Here is a 20,323-nt window from a genome sequence, read left to right as displayed (position 1 = left end):
TATATATAAAATCACACAATTTCATTTCCAGATGTTTTAATTACGATAAATGAAAGCCTTATACGTGTGACTTTATACAGGTAAACATTTATATATAGATCATTTTTAGCAAAGAAATAAAATGGTTAACAAAAGTTGAAAAAGCGGCTGTGTACATACAGATATTCACAAAAGTGCGTCGAAAAAAGTAAATTCCCTTGATCTCCAGGATACCAACACGAATAAAACAATCAGAGCCTATAACATTTACATGAGAATAACACATATTAAGAGGTCAATATACAGAATGGGACTCACATTGTCCAACCAAAGGTCAACAGGTTTTGCGCATCCAGTCTTTTTAATTATTTTTAAATTGAAATTCATTCCGAAGGCCTACAGGAAATCAGTATTTTATGATGATGCCTGATAAATATGTTCTTTTTTATTTCGCAATTGCTTCAAGAAATATTTTCTCCGTTTCCCTGTCCAACAGAACCCGTTTTCATAGCTGTGCAGTTTGTTTTTCTGTCTGCTCTGCGTGCGCGTGGCGCCTCAGGGCTCGTCGTGAGGTGACGGATCCTTAACTGTGATTCTGGGATTGACCCCCTCCAAAATAAGTTCTGGAGACTCGGACCTCGGCGTCTCCAGGTTGCTGGTGTCGGTGTCACTGTCGCTGCCCTTTTTGCCTCCTCCGCCCGCCGTGTGCGTTTTGATGTGCTTGCTCAAATGGTCACTGCGCATAAAGCGCTTGTTGCACACCGGACAGGCGAAGCGTTTCTCGCCGGTGTGCGTGCGCAGGTGTCTCTGCAGCTCATCTGACCGAGTGAACCTTTTTCCGCAGAAAAGCCAGTTGCAGACAAAAGGCCGCTCGCCGGTGTGCCACCTCAAGTGCGCCTTCAGGTGAGAGGTCTTTCCGTACACTTTCCCGCAGCCGGGGATGTGGCAGCTGTGGAGTCCCTTTCTCCGCAGACTGGCCCCGGCGGGCCCCAGTCGCTCAGCCTCCTGGCAGTTCGGACAGTCACATGTCGCTCTGCCGGAGTAGCGTCTGGACGACCTGGAGGAGTTACTGATCCCTGAACTGCCTCCTGAAGTCATGGCATTGGCGGCAGAAGCGTCCGTGTAGGTGGGAATGACAGTTTTGAAGCCGTCCTGAGTTAGCAGGTGCTGGCTGGTGGACAGCAGGTGAGACGCGGACGGGCTGATTCCGGTGGAGCTGAACGCCGAGTGCGTCAGCGAGGAGAAGTCCGGGTTATAGCCGCTCAGCTGGGAGTGGATCGCCTGCGGGGTCCCGGAGTGCAGAGAAGTCTGGAGGGTGCTCGTGGGATTCTGGACATCGAGCCATGAGCCGGGGTTGCTGTGGACGTCCCACCACGAGGACGCGCCGTTCGCAACATCACCAGAGATGGTGGAGTGGAACCCCGACTTGTACCACGACTCATACGGGTGCGCCATGCCCACTCGCGGGTACAGAGTCTCGGCTGAAGTGTGGACTTTGGAGATAAAAGCAGACTGGCCAGATTCCTGCGTTGTGACGCTCGCAGAGTTGGAAAACAGACCGCTGTACTCGGTGGAGAACGCAGAGGAGGTCGGGGATGTGGAGGCTAAGCAGAAGGCGCTGTTGCCGGTGCCACTGGTCGGTGTTAGTCCCGTCGAAGCTCGGCTCGTTGCCACCGTGAAACCGGGCAGACTGGATCCTAAGTTGCAGCTGGAGGAGGATCTCTTCCACGGGTGAAATCCACCTTTGGAGAAAGCGCTGGAGTCGGGTAAAGTTGTCAGAGGGCTGGTGTTACCGATTTTGTTGCAAGTTGCAGCCAACATAGCTAAAGGTGTAGTTCCAAAACGTGGCTCTTCCTGGAAAAACACCAAAATTTTCACTTATAAAGGATGTTTGAACAAAAAACCCAGCAATATTATAAAAGACTATTTATTTAGCCGAAAAACATTTTAGAGAGAGAAAACTAATTCCCTTTAAGTGGGTGTACTACGACAAAAACATGTAGAAACATTCTAAAAATCACAAACTAAACGGATTGTTGCCACAAAAGTTTGGAGACCTTTTGCGCAGCGCACAAACTATTTGTTCAAAGTATTTTTCTTATAAATGGTGACCAAACTATAACGGCACTTTTTAAAAGCATGAACAGATGCACGTTTGAATAAACTGCCAACTTCTTTTGTTGCAAAGTAAAGTAGAAAACAACAAGTATGCGCAACTTTGGTGCGTAAAGCCAGACTCACCCCAAGTATAGACGTAGCCATATCCAGGGTCTGCTGCGGTGAGTGCGCTCGCGGTCTCGAGGCTGTATGACTCCAATTTGATTCGGATTTTCCCGTGTTGACTCGGGTCACACGGTTTCTCTCCTGGCTCACAGCTCCCAACACTACCTAGTTGTAGCGAGCGTCTTCTTTGAAGTACAGCTGGAGAGGAGACGCAGCCAATCTGCGAGCCGCGTTCACGGCCGGGGTTTAAACTCAACCAATGAGAAGCACGACCGCAGACAGAAACACCAAAAACCCCGCCGTCAATCATGTGCTGTGCAGCCTCTGCTCACACTGTCACACAAGACACGAATTGATAGATATATTTTTTATGCATACCGTTATTTTTATGTATTCTCTCACTCGAAGGCGCAATGTCGCTTTTCGCTGTAGAAATGAGCTCACGCGTCAAATCTCCAGGAGGTAAGCGCTTTTCCCTGTTTGTGGTTCTGGATCGTTGCGGCTTCACTCCGGATCTAAAGGTTTTCTTTCTTGGTTTTTCATATTCAGATCATGCGCAATAGGTCCTGGAACGTTCTGATAATTTGAGCACAAACTTTAAGAGAACAATCATCCAAAATATAGTTTACGCGCAGCTGGAATTGGTTTCGATTGGCATGGAAATCATAGATTCTAGAAGCTAAAGGTTTTATTTTGTTGTTTTAACGTGTTTTTGTTCATATTTAAGATTATAAGTTCAAGAGCAAGGTCCGGCTGCGAAGGACTGCGTAAAATGACTTGGCACAGGGCATGTAAAGAAAAAAAAACTGTTTACGTAATTGATCAAAAATTCCATTTATCTCATTTTATCACTTTCAGTCACAGCCCACGTGTTTGTGAGCTTATTTGCGCGCTTTTCCCGCTGCATGCGCACTTCTTAGGTGACAGCAGGTGAGGGGTAAACGCGCGCGTAAAAGTTGCAGCATCAGAGAGTCCTGCTTCCAAGGCCGCCAATCAGGATGCACAATCAGAATAAACATATTTAAAAAATAATCATGTAAATTCTTCCACAAAATCCGTATATTTCATTATTTTTTATTCTTGCCGCAGTTTCTGCTTTATTCCATATGCTTGTTAAAAATGCTCAGATATAATGTAAAATTGACCTGCTCCCATCTGATTCACCCCCCCCCCCCATTTTTTTTAAAGTTAAAGCAATTTTCCATAGAAAGGGCTTCACGGAAAGCTGTGCATTACAGTATTCAAAAACGGGCAAATAATGCGCTATTATGGCGCATGAATGGCGCCAGTAAACACAGATGCAATTTGTTCAAATACCCCCCACCCCCCACCCCCCTTTCTCTCTCTTTTTCCTCCCCTCTTTGCTTTAAAGCCCCACCTTTGAAAGGGTGAATAAAAATCAGTCTCATCAACAACTGAACGCAGCCAAGAAAATTGAATCGTTTTTACAATCATGACAATTTGCCTGAGTGCTGTTAACAGTATTAACTGGCTTTTCTACATAAGCAGAGATGATTGCAGCTTAAGGCGAGTTAGATTTATTCTCTAAAAATCTGTTCATTTTAATTTATTTCACAATAAATAAGAACATCCACCTTCATACTTTGATTATTATTTTGTTTCAAATCTAATCTATTCCCAATTTACCCATTTCTGTTTTCCCTTAAATGGTTTGGATAATGGAATATCAGTGATGTTTTCCAGATTTTTTCCGCTTTGAACACAAGAGAGGAGAACATGATCTCTCGTCATTCAAGTGAGAATTCAGAGTTGAATCTGTAATCCCGAGCCGCATTCGTGAGCACTTCTCCGTGGCAATTAGGAGCCTATTACAAGCCATTAGATTGATCAATGTACCTTAAACAATGGGAATGATTTATTTGGTCGAACAAAATGCTCTGCATCTATTGTGAGGAGTGTAAGTGGGGGTGCATCCATCAACAAAAGATAAATGATTAATTCAGAGCTGTTCATTTAAAATTCTTCCCACAAAGCCCTCACTCTTCAAAATCCAGTTTATTCCAGCCTCATTTTCTGCATGTTAAACCAGGCAGCTCGCTGGATTGGGCAGTGCTTTCTGGTTGTGCCCCTGTGTGCGTCTTAATTTGTGTGTCTGCAGAGGGAAGTTTATTTGAGGATGTTTAACTAATTGTTGAAATTTAGTGTGCTCATGCGGCTACACCTGTTTCTCTCCCAAGGGGGCTGGAGTAAACTGTGAGTGGAAGGATGCTGATGAAGCTCCACTTGGATCAGAAAAAGAAGAAAGTGTCTTTCATGTAGATTTAGCCTAAATAGTTTGCTCGTTTTATCTGCAGTTTTTCTTATTTTCTGCAGTTTGGTTGGAAAATTAGACATAAAAAATAAATCAATTACAAAGTGAAGCAAACAGCTGTAAATTAAAACGTCACAGCGAGTGTTCTTCAGCCTGTCAGCACAGATTTATACCGTTCAAATCTGGTGAATAAATGTCACTTTGAAGCCTGTAAGTGAGCTTTCTACAACTAGACACTCATTAACCTCCTTCATACTTTCCACAGCTAAATTTGAACGTGCAGGTCAGCTCACCATGCAGCTCACAGTGTCAGCTTACACTTCTAGAGGCTGCACAGGCTCTATTTTAGGCTCTGCAGAGAGCGTGCTAGCTGTGAAGTTGTCATACTTGAGCACTTGTAGCTTTTTAAAACATATTTATTAATTTCTGCAAATGAATGTACTTTCCTGAGTGTGGGACCGAAGCTGAGCGAGAAGCATGGCTCCCAAAAAGGTGTGTTTTGTGAGCTAATTTTAAAATTCAAGGGAGCGCCGTGGATCTTCTTGTGGAAAGTAACGATTTTGACTGCAGACGTTTCCACTCTATCCTCATTAGGCCAAAGGAGACGACACACTGAAGCCACCACCTCTGATTGGAAGGTTTGGCACCTCACTGAAGATAGGAATTGTTGGCCTGCCCAATGTCGGGTCAGTAAATCTGTTTTCTTCAGCCTTATTATCTAATTCATTTGATCCTTTTTGTGCAAGGGAGAGCTAACTTTGAAGATCTATCTTTGCAATTTTAAGAAAGCTCCTTTAAAAGAAACTTCACCCTCTTTCTGCGTTTCACACCAAAATGAGAAAAATGTAGCTTAAAATGTGTCTTTTAAACATGTGGAGCCACACGTCTCCCAGCTCTCATTTTCACTTTCATGTTATCTGTCTGTTTGAAGCGTTTGAGCTTCTTGTCCTGTTAAGTGGCTTGATTAAATTTAATCCTCTAACTAGAGCTGGTGGGTTTTTGCAGCAAATCTTCAAAACCACGTTAAGAGGACATATTATGGCTTTGTTTTAAGTTATAATAGATTTATGGTTGATACAAAACATGTTTTTTGCACAAAATCCTTCTCACATAAAGAGATTTCAGCAGTTGTATTCTTGATATTTTCAGTACCGTCCAGAATGAGCCAATTCAGTGTTCTGTCACTTTAAAAAAACAAGCTGGAGCCCACTTGTTCAGGCTGCCAGAAGCTAAGAAGCTCCGATATCCATCAGGGGCTCTCAGTAGAGTTGCTGCTCCTCCAACAGCAGCTGCTCTACTGCTCATTTACCCGTTTGTGACATCACAAATTGGGACTTTTTGAAATGACTCGTTCAAACCACCTTATTACTAAAACTAAGCACTACCAGAAAATGGATGGACAGGTTTGTTTCAAATTTGGAGTGTTTATAGAGGCAGTAGAGATTCACATGGCTGCAGAAAAATGATGCAAAAGATCAGTTTATCATAATATGTCACATTTAAAATTATTATATATTTTGCATTATGAATTCACAAGTACATGGCAGCTAGCAAAAATAACCATCAGTCAAGGTTTTGTAATTTTTTTGCAGAAAAGATCAGTATAAAAATCTGCTGATCTGTGAAGAACTCATCATGACAGGCAGAGGTCAAAGTTCGCACAGCTCCATAGGTGAATCTCTGGGGAACTAATTCATTCAGATCTCAGTTTTGACTTTTTTTTACCAGGTTTAATCAGACAAATCATTCCCTCACAAAGATAACATTTTAATTCTGAAACTGCTTCTCCGTAAACAAATACATATGATCTTGTTTTTTATTAAACATTTCAACTTGTTTTTCATAAAATAATCTTAGAACCATCCAAAAGGAAGCTATTGTTTTATTTGTGTTTTCATCATAAAAATATAGAGTCAGTTTTAGTTTTCTACAGACACACGTGGTTTGAGATGGTGGCATGTGAGGTTTTCAAATGATCCCACTCCAGTGTCCGGTGTTCTCAGCGTAACCACAGTTTCTTCCTCATATAAGACGTGGAGCACAGTGAGGTTGTGGCCTGCCACACCATATTTGTGTCAAAGTGGAACCCTCCTGTGGTTTCTTCATGAATGAGCTGTGTTCAGACGTAAACCAGCTGTTAGAAGGGTGGAACTGGCTACTGTTCTGCATCCTTATATACATTTGTTTAACTCTTTATTGGAGCTTTTAGGCCTCAGACATTTGCATCCTGCTTTGTGATGGTTTTCATTTCCCCCGCTTCTCTCTAATAATCAGAATTTCTCAGTTTGGCGTTATGTTGATGTGGCGTGATTTTCCTTTTTTTGTGATAAATCAGAATCAATACGGAAGAAATTTAGAAGTCTGATCCCAAGTCAGGCTGATAGGCTTCAGCAAACAATTATTTCAGTATTAAACATTGAATGACGTGATCCCTCTGCTCTTTCTCTTGCTGCTGAATTTGAATGAATTCGATCAAACGTGTTGCAGAAAATGAGCACCAGAGCATGAGGCCGTATTTTGCTGACCTTGCTCGATTGTTGCATTCCCTGGACCTGTTTGGGATTATCTGACCTTTGATGAGCACAGATATTTTGTGCATTACAACATTTTCTGTTTAATTCTTGTGTCCAAACAGGCATTCATGCATATGTTGCTGCATGTCCATCCTCTCTAACCCATCAGGCTCTCACCCAACAGCACAGCTTTTTTTTTATCTCGATATCTTGACCTCGGTGCTGTTTTGATTTTCAGGAAGTCAACCTTTTTCAACGTGCTGACAAAGAGTGAGGCTGCAGCTGAAAATTTCCCCTTCTGCACCATTGACCCAAATGAAAGCAGAGTGCCCATTCCAGATGAACGCTATGATTTCCTCTGCCAATTCCACAAACCTGCCAGGTATGGGGTCTCATTCTTCACGCATTATTCACACCTCACTTCTGCAGTCTCTGATGGTCCTCTTGTTGTATGAAATCATCTAACAATGCTGTTGTCATGTAGCTCTGTGATGTGTTTGTATGATATTCAATTGGTGTTCTGTTCTCCTGTGAAAGAGAAGACAAAAATCAAACTGCTGGTGATAATATGACTTTTACGGAGGCTGTTTAAGCAGCATGAATTTGGTTTGGTTGTGCTTTACATCATAGATAATCTAAACTGTTAGCCAAATGCATGAAAACTGATTCCTCTTCTATTTATTGTACAAATAAAAGCCTTTGTTCAGTGAAATGCAAGGCTGGTTTCTGCCTCGTCAAGAGAATATTGGCAGTATGTCTACTTAAAATAAAGATTAAAGACATGTTTCCTTCTGTGAATTAGCTAGACAGCTAAAACTTTCAAATATTTTCAATACTTTCTCCTTTCACCAATGCTTTGAAGTTTGAAATTGTTTAGTTTATTCTGAGAAGCAGGTTAAAATGATGGAGGCATGAATTTAATAGTGAAACGAAAACGTGAAACGAAAACCGCTTTTGTCAGAGTCCAGAATGCAGTATTTAGGGTTTAGGGGTCAGCTAAGATCCACTAAGTTTCTGTTAATTGAAAACAAAACACTTGAAAGGAGCAATATTTAAGAACCTTACAGTGAAATAAATATAACAAAGCAGTCTAATGTCTCAGTCACGTTGGAAGGAAGGTTACTTTGAATTTCATTGTCAGTCGGCTGGGGGGTTGTCAGTTCTTCTCCTCTTAAAAAAGCAAAATCTGTGAGTTTGTGAGGTTGCAGAGTCTGTGCTAACGCTATAGTACTGGCATGTGTAATTCAACACCAGTCTGCAAAAAGCTCCTGAGTTGTTTAAAGATCTGAAGCCATTAAACAGGAGCAACCCCTCAGAAGCCACGGCATCTTTTTTGTTTTACTAACATTTTGGTTGAAGAACGCTAGAGGCTAAGTTGAGCTAACAATGCTAACAGTGAATTAGAAGCAAATAGTTGGCTCTAAAAATATCTCAAGCTACTTTTTCAATTACCAACAACTCAATATTACAGTGAAATGTATGTGTGACAAACTACCATAATAAATGTAGTAAGTGCACCCATGAGTGCTAACACCAGATGTATTTACAGTATCTTCGTATCAACTTACTGTGTATGAGTCGTCTTCACTTGTCATCTAGAATCTTCTGGTGCTGCTCCATAGCTGGTAAAAGCCATGAAACTCACACCACGGCAGTGAGAAAGGGACTTTTTGTTTAGAAAAATGGGCTGCAGTACCCATGTTTGACCACTGGATGTCATTTTTACTTTATTCTAACATGTTTGCACCTTTAAGCTTTATAAGCTGACTTTATGGGAGGAAGGCAAGAGAGAGAGAAGACAATTAATTAAGAGGCTCCTCTAATGTGTGAAAGAGGAATCTCAAGGTAAAAAATCAGCTTCCACATTGTGGAGCACGGTGGTGGCAGCTTCATGTTAAAACAGGATTCATGTAGTTTGAATTATTCTCTTGTTCTATCCCATAAAAATTTAAGCATCACAGTAAGAAATTCAGGTGTACACATAATCAAGAATGTGAAAAGTGGTGTCCAATCTTGGTCCTCTAGGGCCACCGTCCTGCAAGTGTAAGATGTTTTTCGGTTTAAACACACCTGATTTTATCGGTTTAAGATTGACAGGCCTCTGCAGACATCGATGACCTGCTGAACAATGGTGTTGGAGTAGAGAAACATGGAAAATAGTAAAGATTTTAGTTGAAATCTTGACTAAAACATTAGTTTGAGCTCACATAATAGTTTTTTCACCATTGAGTACAAAACAAGGACAGAAAAAGTAATCTTACTAGTTAAGCACTGGCATTCTCAATTATGGTGCTGCAGCAGAATAAAATGTACATTCCTGCCAAATTTTTCACCTAATCTCCCATTTTGTGTCTTTTTGCAGTAAAATTCCAGCATTCCTTAATGTTGTTGACATTGCTGGCCTGGTGAAAGGAGCTCATGCAGGTCAAGGTCTGGGAAACGCCTTCCTGTCCCACATTAGCGCCTGTGACGGAATCTTCCACATGACACGTGAGTCACCATCCACCGCTCAGACCTTCGTTGCATCACACACGAAGGAGCCAACTCTTAAAGTCCGATGTTTTTGGTCCTCCGGAGGCTCCAAAAACAGAGCCTTGAAACCAGAGAGAAGGTTTAGTGAGGTTTGCCTGTGGGACATTTTGAACGGTCGAAGCCAAAATCAACATAACAGAATAAATAATGAGAACCTGAGAAGTGAGTTCAGACTTTACACATGAATTAGCATTTTTGGTGGCTTTTTAGAAGGATCATTGTTACATAATTCTAATAAAATCAAGGTATGTAATGATAATTTGTGTCATGCACATAAACTGACTCATATTTATAACATTTCTGATGTTATCCTTTATTTAATTGGTTTAATTTCCCTTTAATCCCCCCTCAGCCTTTAAATCACATTGTCTCTGTCTTGAGTTTTTCTCAGTCTTCTCTCGTCTTGGCCAATTAAAGCGTTACACGCTAGAATAACTCAAATTACAGCAAGTTAAATGAATGCAGAGGTCCATCAGAGAAAACAGAATTTGTTTGCTGATTGTATTGATTTTGTCACTGTTTGAAAAGAGCTCTGATTAGAGTTGCCAGCAGTCACGGAGCGAACAGATAGGTTTGGATTCAGGAGATTCATTGTTCCCAAATGTCACAAAACCATTTTGAACGGTCCCTGTGAGGTTTAGTGGTACTCTAGAGAGCAGACATTTCAGGTGATTTTGTTGTTGTCGCTTGAGTTATTTATGGCTTTTCTGTGACAAAAATCTGATTAATGTTGCTCCATATTTCATCTGTAACAGATACCAAAAATCTCTAATTAATATTTCATAACATTTTTATTGTGCTTGTGGCTTTAGCTACCCATCAAAGATAAAAATAAATAAAAAAATAAAAAAACATATGTGTATATATATATATATATATATATATATATATATATATATATATATATATACATATATATATATATATATATATATATATATATATATATATACATACATACATACATACATACATGAATTTTCAGCCGCTTATCCGGGGTCAGGTCGCAGGAGCATTAGCCTAAGCAGGGAGGCCCAGACTTCCTTCTCCCAAGTCCACTTGGGCCAGCTCCTCTGAGTGAATCCTAAGGTGCTCCCTGACCAGCTGTGAGACATAGTCTCCGCCCAATGTGTCCTGGGTCTTCCTTTAGGCCTTTTCCCAGTTGGACGTGCCCGGAAAACCTCACCAGGGAGGCATCCAGGAGGCACCCTTACCAGATGCCCGAGCTACTTCAACTGGCTTCTCTCAATGTGGAGGAGCAGCGGGTCTACCCCGAGCCCCTCCCAGACGACTGAGCTTCTAACCCTATCTCTAAGGGAGAGCCCAGCCACCCTGTGGAGAAAACCAATTTTGGCCACCTGGACCTGCAATCTCATTCTTTCGGTCACTATATTGACTCGTGACAATACATATATATATATATATATATATATATATATATATATATATATATATATATATATATATATATATATATATATATATATATATATATATATATATATATGAGCTACTCAGTGCAGATAATATTTAATTGTGAGTCTTTTCATAATGAAGAAGGTAACATGAGCTGTTATGATCCCTGACATTTAATTACATTGCAACACATTCTTAGATTGAGAAAATGTATAAAAATTTGTGTCACAATAAAATAAAAAATTATTAAAAAGACTCAAATAACTGAATTTCACAAGTTTGAAGCTGTTTTCTTTATTTGACTCAAGACCTGCAGTTATTTTACATTTACTCATTCTCTTGCACCTGATGTGACTTTAAAGGTGCAGTATGTAAGAATATAGTGAGAATTTTTACAGTGAGAAAATACCAGACAAGTTTAAAGTGTCAGTCATTTTGGTAGGAAGGTTATACTGAAACATATTTCATACCCAGCTGGCTGCAGGATAAATTAAGGAGGGATGTAACTGCTGTTTACCATCAGTGAGTGTGGTCTAGCCATGTCTCCTGCAAGCTAATGCTGCAACGCCGACAAATGTAATTTGAGGACGGCCGGCTCCAGAGTTGTTTAAAGTGGTCGCACTAACCAATTTTTACCACAGGATGTCATTTATACGTCATTCTACATAATGCACCTTTAAACAGTCCACTCAGTTATCTTAATCCAATTCAGCCGTCTACATTAAATCCTCTAATAAGAACAGGTGAAGACATTTATTCTTTTTCTTCTTCTTCAATAAAATATTTGGCCTTTTTTCTGAGTCTAGTTTTACAAAGTTGTCATTGATCTGGCCATAAAAGCAGCTCAAAAGACCCCACAAATGCAAAAAATAAATCCTAAGAGTAAATTCAATATATTTAATAGAAAAATGATAATAAAGTAAAAAAAAAAACTATCAGTTTGACACATTATAATGTATGTGAGTCAGTCTGTACATTGGTATTACTTCTGTGGATTGTGGGTATTTTCATGCATCCTGTTGTATTTGTGGTTAGCAGGATCCAAAAGTTTTTGCAAGATCCTTCCTCACTCTAAACCAACTCGTTTGTTTCTGCTTGCTCAACGAAGACAAACATACCAAATCAGAAATAGAATTTGAAAGCTTCTTCTTTTGTTCTCACACTCTCTTTCTCTCTCTCTTTGTGTGTGTGTGTGTGCATGTGTGCGCGTGCAGCTATCTGCTCTGGCATGCTATTGTATCCACCCTCATGAAGTTCTTATAACGGCGCGGTTTGTTTCACAAGTTAAACCATTCGACATAGCTGCTTTTGTTTTGTAATTATATCCATCCAGGCAGAGTGCAACGCTCCAGCCACTTCTTCTGTATTTTCTGATTATATGCTTGTGGGCATCACACTTTTTGTGTATTGAGTGGTACTTTATTTCCTTTTTTTGACGAGACAAGCCATAAGGGAAAAAAAAGCTTGAGAGGATCCACAGCTTTATTATTGGTTCTAATTAAATAGGTCGTGATTTCAATTTTAAAAGAAATAATTTTAAAGTAATTTAGATTTGTTTAGATTTAAAGTTACAGCTGCACAATTAAAACCTGCACTGCAGACTGACATTCTCAAATGTACATTTACATCTCCAAGACCAAATAATGCAATCTTTGCATCCTGGTGCTTTGAAGAGATCAGATTCACTGACAAACACTTTTTATTTCTGAAAATGATAGGTCACTCTGAGTTTTACATGCAGGCGGAACATAGAAATAGTCTTCTAAACCTATTTCCTGCATTAGCTTCTGATAGAAAGTAGACGGATAAACACTCGGTTTAGAAAATCCTGACAGATCTATGTCACACTGTCACTTAACGTTCATGGACTCACCCATCTTGACTCACGACGGGGAAGGCTGTTGTTGGTTTAGCGTCCAGGAGAGAGCAGAGCACATCTCAGCTAATGGAAGCTAACTATTAGCATTAGCAACTCCACGGCTTGTGTTATTTGTGGGGATAAAACATCGACGTTGCAGAGCAGTCAGTGGCAGTCCCGTTTCTGTTAGCCAATCTGAGGCGAGATGTCCAAATATCGTCTGAAGCTACTTTTTCCTCCAGCTGATGTCTACGTCCTCAAACAGGTGCACTGGAGATCCCCCACCCCCACCCTCACCCCCCAGGAAACATCTTACAAGGCTTTCATTTGCAGTAGAGACCACTGCAAATGTATTAAAGCTGAGTAAAGTTGACCTTTAAACTGTTCTTACTGAAAACAGCCTCGTACTCTCTCATCTTTTTTGAGAATACCAGGAGAAAACATACACAGATAAGAGGAGAACATGTAAACTCCGAAGGTTTGAAATTTAATCCATGAACTTATAATGAGGTCAATGTAGTCATTCCTGTCAATTATCAGATTAGCATTCCTAATCATCCACACCCAGAAGTTACTACAGGTCAAATTAAGCTCCATTGCACATTAAAATTATATATTTTTAAACTATTTAAATCAACAACCTGAAAAGCCCCTTCTGTTGAATGTTCCTGATCTCATGACCAAAAGGTCTGCAGAACCAACTGGAAGGTAGTGAGAACCCAACAGTCCAAGACAACACCCAGACAAGTTCTACATCATCTACTCGTCTGTGTCCCGCTCCGGTCTCTGCCAGGTCACCTGGCCTTAATCCCAGATGTTTTGGTTCCCAGCAATTAGGTTTATGAATGCTCACACAGACTGCACCCCCCCCCCCCCCCCCCCCAACACTCCTCATCACTGCTGGGAGTCTCTAGTTCGCTGCTACTGAGGACGTGTTTACGATGGCGTGGGACTCGGTCAGAATCTTTCCCTGAGATTTTAGAATGTTCAGTCGAAGGAAAGTTTAGGTGGTTTGGGGGGACAGCCGAGTGAAAAGCAGCTGTCATTTTTTACACACGTGTTTTTCCTACTGTGATCTTCATGCTGCGGGTGCGCCAGCTCTTGGTTTAGTTCAAAAAGCTGATCAAGTTGGAGGTAGTTCAGTTACAAGGACAGCTCCACAAGGAATCCTGCTTTCCTGTATATATTAGTGATGTAATGGCTGCTGAGAAACGGATCGAATTGAGAAAAGTTGGTTTAAACATCATAAGCGTATTGACACACAACCTTATCTGCACGTCCAGAGCCACTTCAGTGTCAGCAGTAGTAAAACCTTGGTGGCGGTACCTTTAACCACAGAACGCTAGGTTGATATACTGCTATTGCTAGCCTGAGTTGCTAACGCTCTTGATGGAAGACAGGAAAACAACAAAGAAGAATGTAGGAGCACCACTCACGTTCCAGGATTTACTGGGAATATCCAGACTATGAAGGAATGCCAGATAGACTCACAGCTTGAGGTCCTTGTTCTTGGCACTTTGTCCACATTCCTGCAACGATTCAGCTTTCATCCAGAAGATGTCCTTATTTCATTTTTCCCTCATAACTATCGATATCAATGATAACTGAATGTGAACCTGATGCTGTCAAAGCAAAACAAGCACCTCCTAGTGGCTTGCTGCAGTATAAACTTTAACCCCGCCTCCTTGTTGCAAGTAAATGGGACATTTCCATCCATCCATCCATCCATCCATCCATCCATCCATCCATCCATCCATCCATCCATCCATCCATCCATCCATCCATCCATTGTCATGCGCTCATCTGGAGTCAGGTCGCGGGGGCAGCAGCCTAAGTCGAGAGACCCAGACTTCCCTCTCCCCAGCCACTTGGGCCAGCTCTTCCGGGGGAATCCCAAGACGTTCCCTGGCCAGGTGAGAGACATACTGTAGTCCCTCCACCGTGTCCTGGGTCTACCTTTAGGTCTCCTCCCAGATGGACGTGCTCGGAAATCCTCACCAGGAAGGCGTCCAGGAGGAATTCCGACCAGATGCCCGAGCCACCTCAACTGGCTCCTCGATGTGAAGGAGCAGCGAATCTACTCCGAGCCCCTCAAGGATGACTGAGATTCTCACCCTATCTCTAAGGGAGAGTCCAGGCACTCTGCAGAGAAAACTCATTTTAACCGCTTGTATCCGCGATCTCGTTCTTTTGGTCACTGCCCAAAGCTCATGGCCATCGGTGGGAACGTAGATCGACTGGTAAATTAAGAGCTTCGCCTTCTGACACATCTCTCTCTCCACCACGACAGACTGGTACAACGCCCGCATCACTGCAGACACAGCACTAATCCGCCTATCAACTTCCCAAACAAATAAAACATTGCCTTCTCTTCTTGCTGCTGCTTGTTAGGATATTAGTTTTTCTTTTTATGTTAACTTAAAACTATTTATTTAATATTGTGCAGATGTGAAAGTCGGGTTTTCAGCTCCACCTCCTGCAGACTCTGGTCTCAAAACTACAACATGGCGCCACTGGTTAACAGGATGCAATGGCTTCACCTTCCCACAACAAAAGTAAAGTTTTGTCATCCATTTTCATATAAGTGCTTAAAATTTAAAAAACGATTGTAATCAATTTTACATGAATGTCACATAAAATGTTTTTATAATAATTTTCTTAATTCCTTTACAAACAAAACCTGTTGATTTTATTATAGAACATGGTTTATATTTATTTCTTATTTATTTATTAGTAGTCAAACAAATAGCTGGAACAGATGTAAATAAAACAGATTGATTAATGTTAATGTTTGTCTCCTCTCTGATTATGGATCAAGCATAACTCAAACAAACACAATAACATTTGTTACCTTTGGCTTTTACCACTGATCTCACTCACCTTTTCCTAGTTAGAGTGTTTTCTCGCCAACTTCCTTGCGCATCACATTTAAGAGTGAGCGTCAGATGCGTGCTTTATTGTGTCATGCAGGCATCATTTGATGTTGCTCTTAGCTGCAAAGAAGAAATGAAGCTTCTAACCGATTGTCCTCGGGCCTTAAAAGCAAACTGGAAAGACGATTCAGGCGGAGGTGATTTATTACTGACCTACCTTCAGACTGATGCAAGTAATGGCTGCTCTCCGGGCATTCTGCCTCATCACTCATCAACTCACAAATTCTCCAACTTGTCAAACATCCAGGATGCCTGATGTGCTCGAGAGTAAGTAAATATGTCAACTGCTGTTTCACGATTTACAAATTAAACATTGGAAAGAAGAAGAAGCAGGTTTTTTTCTTTCCTTAATGTGTTTATTAAACTGCAGATATGCTGGTTCAGAAAATCAAAGGCAAACCTTAAAATACTTTAATAGAAGTTGTTATTTTATGTGTCATGGTAAAGCAAATCCATACATTTAAAATGTTTTCAGTATTTAAGCTTCTGATGATAATTTTTGAGTAAAAGTAAATGATGATGTTTCATCATTTTTACTTAAGCTCCATTTGGAGAGGGTTCTTCCATTTGTTGACTACCCACTTGAAGTTCTCACTATGATGCACAAAAACATGGACTGTTTTTGCAAAGTCTCAGCTATGTTTTTATGCACATTAAGAACACAACTGGCATGCAACAAACTACTATGTAAAGTTGTATTAGTTTTATTATTATTATGGTAGCAAAGAGTCCTGTGTGGAGTGGTTTCCATCACATGTCACCCAAACAGCACGGGTCAAGTTGGTCTTGACTTGGTACACTGGCATCATATACGTAGGCGTGGACTGGGCTGCCATCTTGCATGGGTTACCATTTGTCCTCAGTGCATTTATTTCTACTGAGGAAACAAATTTATTATGCTTTTTCACAAAATCAGACGCATGGTATGGCATGCTAATACAAATTTTTCTATAATTAAATAAAATAAATAAATTAATACATAAAATTTCCAACAGGTAGGCTAGAAAAATCAATAGTAATCCCACATGATCCGTTCTCAATGTGCTGGTTGTTGCTACCGAAGGCTAGACAAAAACAGGTATAGTTGTTGGGTTTGGAGAGTGAGGAACCCACCAAATAGGGTGCTGTTACGCTCTCCAGCGCCCAATGGCACATCTATGTACTCCCAAGTCCAACTGCTGCATACACACCTTAAAGGTGATTAATCACAATCTTTAAACAGACATGCTGAGTTTGAACTTTTATAGCGTTTTGATTATACTATTAGGTCAGGGGTAGGAAACCCTGGTCCTAGAGAGCCACAGTCCTGCATGCTTTCCAGCCATGCATGAACTTGCAGCTTCTGATTGGCTGAACACACCTGATCCAGGTAATCAATATCAGGAAGAACAAAGATAGTTGGAAAACAAGCAGGACAGCGGCTCTATGGGACCAGGGTTGCCTGTATTAGGTGTTATTGGGATTTCATAAAATTAATTTTTACAAATATAATCTTGATAACCTCACAACCTCAGCACAGACAAAATAGTGGGAACCTTTGATCCCAACTAGGAAACAACTAAAACATGCTGAATAGTGGACCCAAAGGTCCAGGGTTGGAGAATCTTGTTCTAGGTTGTAGCTACATGTGTTCTTGGACATACTTGGCTTCATTCTGAAGGAGGTTTTCCCCTTTTTAATCCAATCGGTCGCTCTGACTTGCATATGCATGCTGAATGTGTGCATTTTCTTGAATCCCAATTTTCTGCATTAGCCGCAGAAATGAAAGAAACGAGGAATGATTGGGTTTTCATAGCCCTGCCCACCCTTGCTTGTGATCGGGTAAAGCAGCCAGGAGAGAGCAGTGTGTCTCGGCTAGTAGAAGCTAACCGTTAGCGTTAGCAGTGCCAACATTTATGCGATTGTGTTTTTTGTGGAGATAAAACATCAATGTTACATTTTTGCCCAAGAAAGAAGGACAAATAAAGGCAACAAGAGTCGTGTTGCTGTTAACTAATCGGATTTGAGATGTTCATATTTTATGAATATTAATGAATAAGATTAATAAATCCTGCTGTTTTTCATGCTGCACTCCTCCAACTAACCTGTACCCCTTGAAGCAGGAATACCAGAGCTTTATTTCCTCAAAAAACGACTCACAGGGCCTTCGTCTTCACCAGAGACCAATGCTGATTTAGTGTGAGATTTGACTCTGGGCGAGGGCAGCAGGGTATTTATCTGGTGTGACACATTATCTTCATCATCATCATCATCATCATCATCATCATCATCATCATCATCTTTATGGCACCATAACTACTGTTTCCTGTTCAATAATAGGCATTTGGTTCTTCAAATAGCTAATGATAATGCAGCTTTCATTTCACATTGACCACAACAACCAAAACACTAACATCAGCTCTTAAAACTTAACATTTAAGCTTTTCACTGAAGTATAACGTAGTTCATGGTCATATTTGTTCATAACAAGGCCACATTGTGTCACTCATAAATAATCTGAGCTGATGACAGTTTCATGTGCATGCTATATCCTGGTCTTGTGATTATTCCTGAGTAAACATAGTAATATTGCATTATGAATGGGTCAGAAAAACCCTCTGCCCTGAGCGATATGTGGTTCTTTGTTTATTTTAGTTGTTGTTTAAACCAATATTTCCAACCCTACAGTCCCAATTATGTGGTTGTGGTGGGATCATCCTCCTTTTGTGTGTTTCCAGCCTCGTGTTGAGGTGCTGTCACAGCATTTAAATGAGCATTTTGCTTCAGCCAGAATGAAGAGTTTTTGTCAGCCTCCACTCATCGTGGATGATTAGAGAAAAATGTCTCCCCCATCTTGACTGGAGATGGCCACGACTCCAGATAACATGCTCGGTGATTGAAGGTCGCAATATTTTGAATTCTAATGGGCCTGCAAGATGAATTGCCTAAAATAGACTGTAGAATCTTCCTGTTTCTCACACACACACACACACACACACACACACACACACACACACACACACACACACACACACACACACACACACACACACACACACACACACACACCCTTTGCCTGTCCGCTGTGAAAAGAACCACTGGGGATGGCGAGGCCCGATGATCATAGAATTATTGGATGGTGATTCTACACCCTTCAAAGGGGGTTGCTATGGAGATCTCGTTCCAAACTGTGAAACGATTCACCTTTGAAAGACTGGAGGGCCTGAAAGCTGAACATATCATTGTTCAGGTGGCAGTTGGTTAGGAAATTGCTGGTGTCTGTGCAATCAGCAGCACTGTAGTAGTTAAGGATCTGAAAAGGAACGATGTGGGACAACAGCGGTCTGCACGAGGCAGATCCTTTCCATCTACACATTTAGTTGTTTTAACAAAATAAAATGGAACCCCAAAAGCTAAGTGAATGGTGGCATAATTAATAATGCTATTTTGCCATTTGTCTTGGATGTTTTTTTTTTAGCTTTTAGCTGCACACAAATCAAGAATTTCTTCTACATAAAGATCAATTCACATGTGTCTAATATCAAACCTCCACCTCCACGCCCCGGTTTGGTGAGACACAGCAGCTGCCCGTAGATTATCTATGAATTGGGCACACCTTGTGAGGTACTTAAATTCAAACTATCGAGCACTGTGATTTCACGGTGATGTGTTTTGAAAGATGGGATCATGTAGAAAACATGAGTGTGTCACTGATGGGCTCCAACCCTCCATTTTTTTGGTGTTAAACTGCTTTCTACCAGCCAGGGTATTTGCCGTAATTGACATTTGCAGAGAAACAAGGCAGGATGTTCCACAAACTCAGTTATGGGATGCAGAATTGCTGCCAAATTCATGCATCTGACAATGAAAGACAAGAAGATATTTCCTGAATAAACATAAATACCTGTATGTATTTAGTGTTTTTTTATGCTGGGAAGACATCCATAATGTGCTTTCCCTGACAGACTCGTAAAATAGCTTTTACTGCTCTGAATACCAGGAGAATTGCGGCACCGAGTTTGCATGCACATTTTAAAAGCAGCGTAAGGAATGCAGGTTCTTTAGATCTGCTCTCACCCATCCTGCATGTGGAAACATGCACAGGAAGCAGGGAGTCGATGAATACTGTAATTTAACTGAATTATGTTGACCACATATCCTCCCAACTTTAGAGGAGGCAGCTCAATCAGTATTGATCTTTACTTTGCACTCGTGCAGAAAAGTACTGATTCAAGCTTTCTTAAGTGTCTCTTATTGCTCTTAGTTGTTAAACTCGTGCAAACTGAGAAAAGGGGAAATCTGGAAACTGAGCTGCGGGGAAGATATTTTTTTAAAGTTAATGTAAAATCATTAGCCTTTTTTTGTTTTTCCTTTTAAAATCAGCTTCATTTATAAATGTCAGTTCGCGTATCCCCCTCCACCCCCCCCTCACCCACCCCCACCTGCCTGCTCTGTTGCTGTAATTTTAAACAGTTTAGTCTGATCCCTAATCAGACAGTTGAACGTAACTCGCTCTCTAGAGAATAATCCTATTGTTCTGTTGGCGAGGAGCACCTGTTAATGGTGTCTTCATACTTGTCTGCATACACTGTTTGAACTGAGGCAGTAAAAATGGAGC

At 40.9% G+C, this 20,323-nt stretch overlaps 2 protein-coding genes across 2 annotated transcripts in view; one reads left to right on the top strand and one right to left on the bottom strand.

Annotated features, from left to right (window-relative positions):
- Positions 1 to 408: 408 nt before the first annotated feature.
- On the bottom strand, positions 409 to 2,354 carry sp9 (sp9 transcription factor). The gene is made up of 2 exons (XM_015966474.3): positions 2,221 to 2,354; positions 409 to 1,833 (listed from the first exon to the last, which is right to left on the bottom strand). Exons 1-2 carry the CDS (start codon positions 2,239 to 2,241, stop codon positions 535 to 537), a joined length of 1,320 nt encoding a protein of 439 aa, XP_015821960.1. The 5' UTR covers positions 2,242 to 2,354; the 3' UTR covers positions 409 to 534.
- Positions 2,355 to 4,811: 2,457 nt separating this feature from the next.
- LOC107390009 (obg-like ATPase 1) overlaps positions 4,812 to 20,323 on the top strand; it is a 57,618-nt gene continuing 42,106 nt past the window's right edge. The window contains exons 1-4 of the mRNA XM_015966476.3: positions 4,812 to 4,966; positions 5,069 to 5,160; positions 7,226 to 7,369; positions 9,350 to 9,477. Coding sequence (XP_015821962.1) covers positions 4,952 to 4,966; positions 5,069 to 5,160; positions 7,226 to 7,369; positions 9,350 to 9,477 — 379 coding nt within the window. The 5' untranslated portion in view covers positions 4,812 to 4,951. The remainder of the gene's footprint in view (positions 4,967 to 5,068; positions 5,161 to 7,225; positions 7,370 to 9,349; positions 9,478 to 20,323) is intronic.

This window comes from Nothobranchius furzeri, chromosome 14, assembly GCF_043380555.1.
Source record: "Nothobranchius furzeri strain GRZ-AD chromosome 14, NfurGRZ-RIMD1, whole genome shotgun sequence".
NCBI classification, from domain to species: domain Eukaryota; kingdom Metazoa; phylum Chordata; class Actinopteri; order Cyprinodontiformes; family Nothobranchiidae; genus Nothobranchius; species Nothobranchius furzeri.
Note: the sequence above shows the minus strand (reverse complement) of the source record. Positions and strands in the feature narration are given on the sequence as shown.

Excerpts from the sequence above, each read along its gene's own strand:
- sp9 (XM_015966474.3), bottom strand. The coding sequence starts at position 2,241 with ATGGCTACGTCTATACTTGGG. Across the intron at positions 1,834-2,220 it reads TGGCTACGTCTATACTTGGG|GAAGAGCCACGTTTTGGAAC; the intron begins GTGAGTCTGGCT and ends GTGTTTTTCCAG.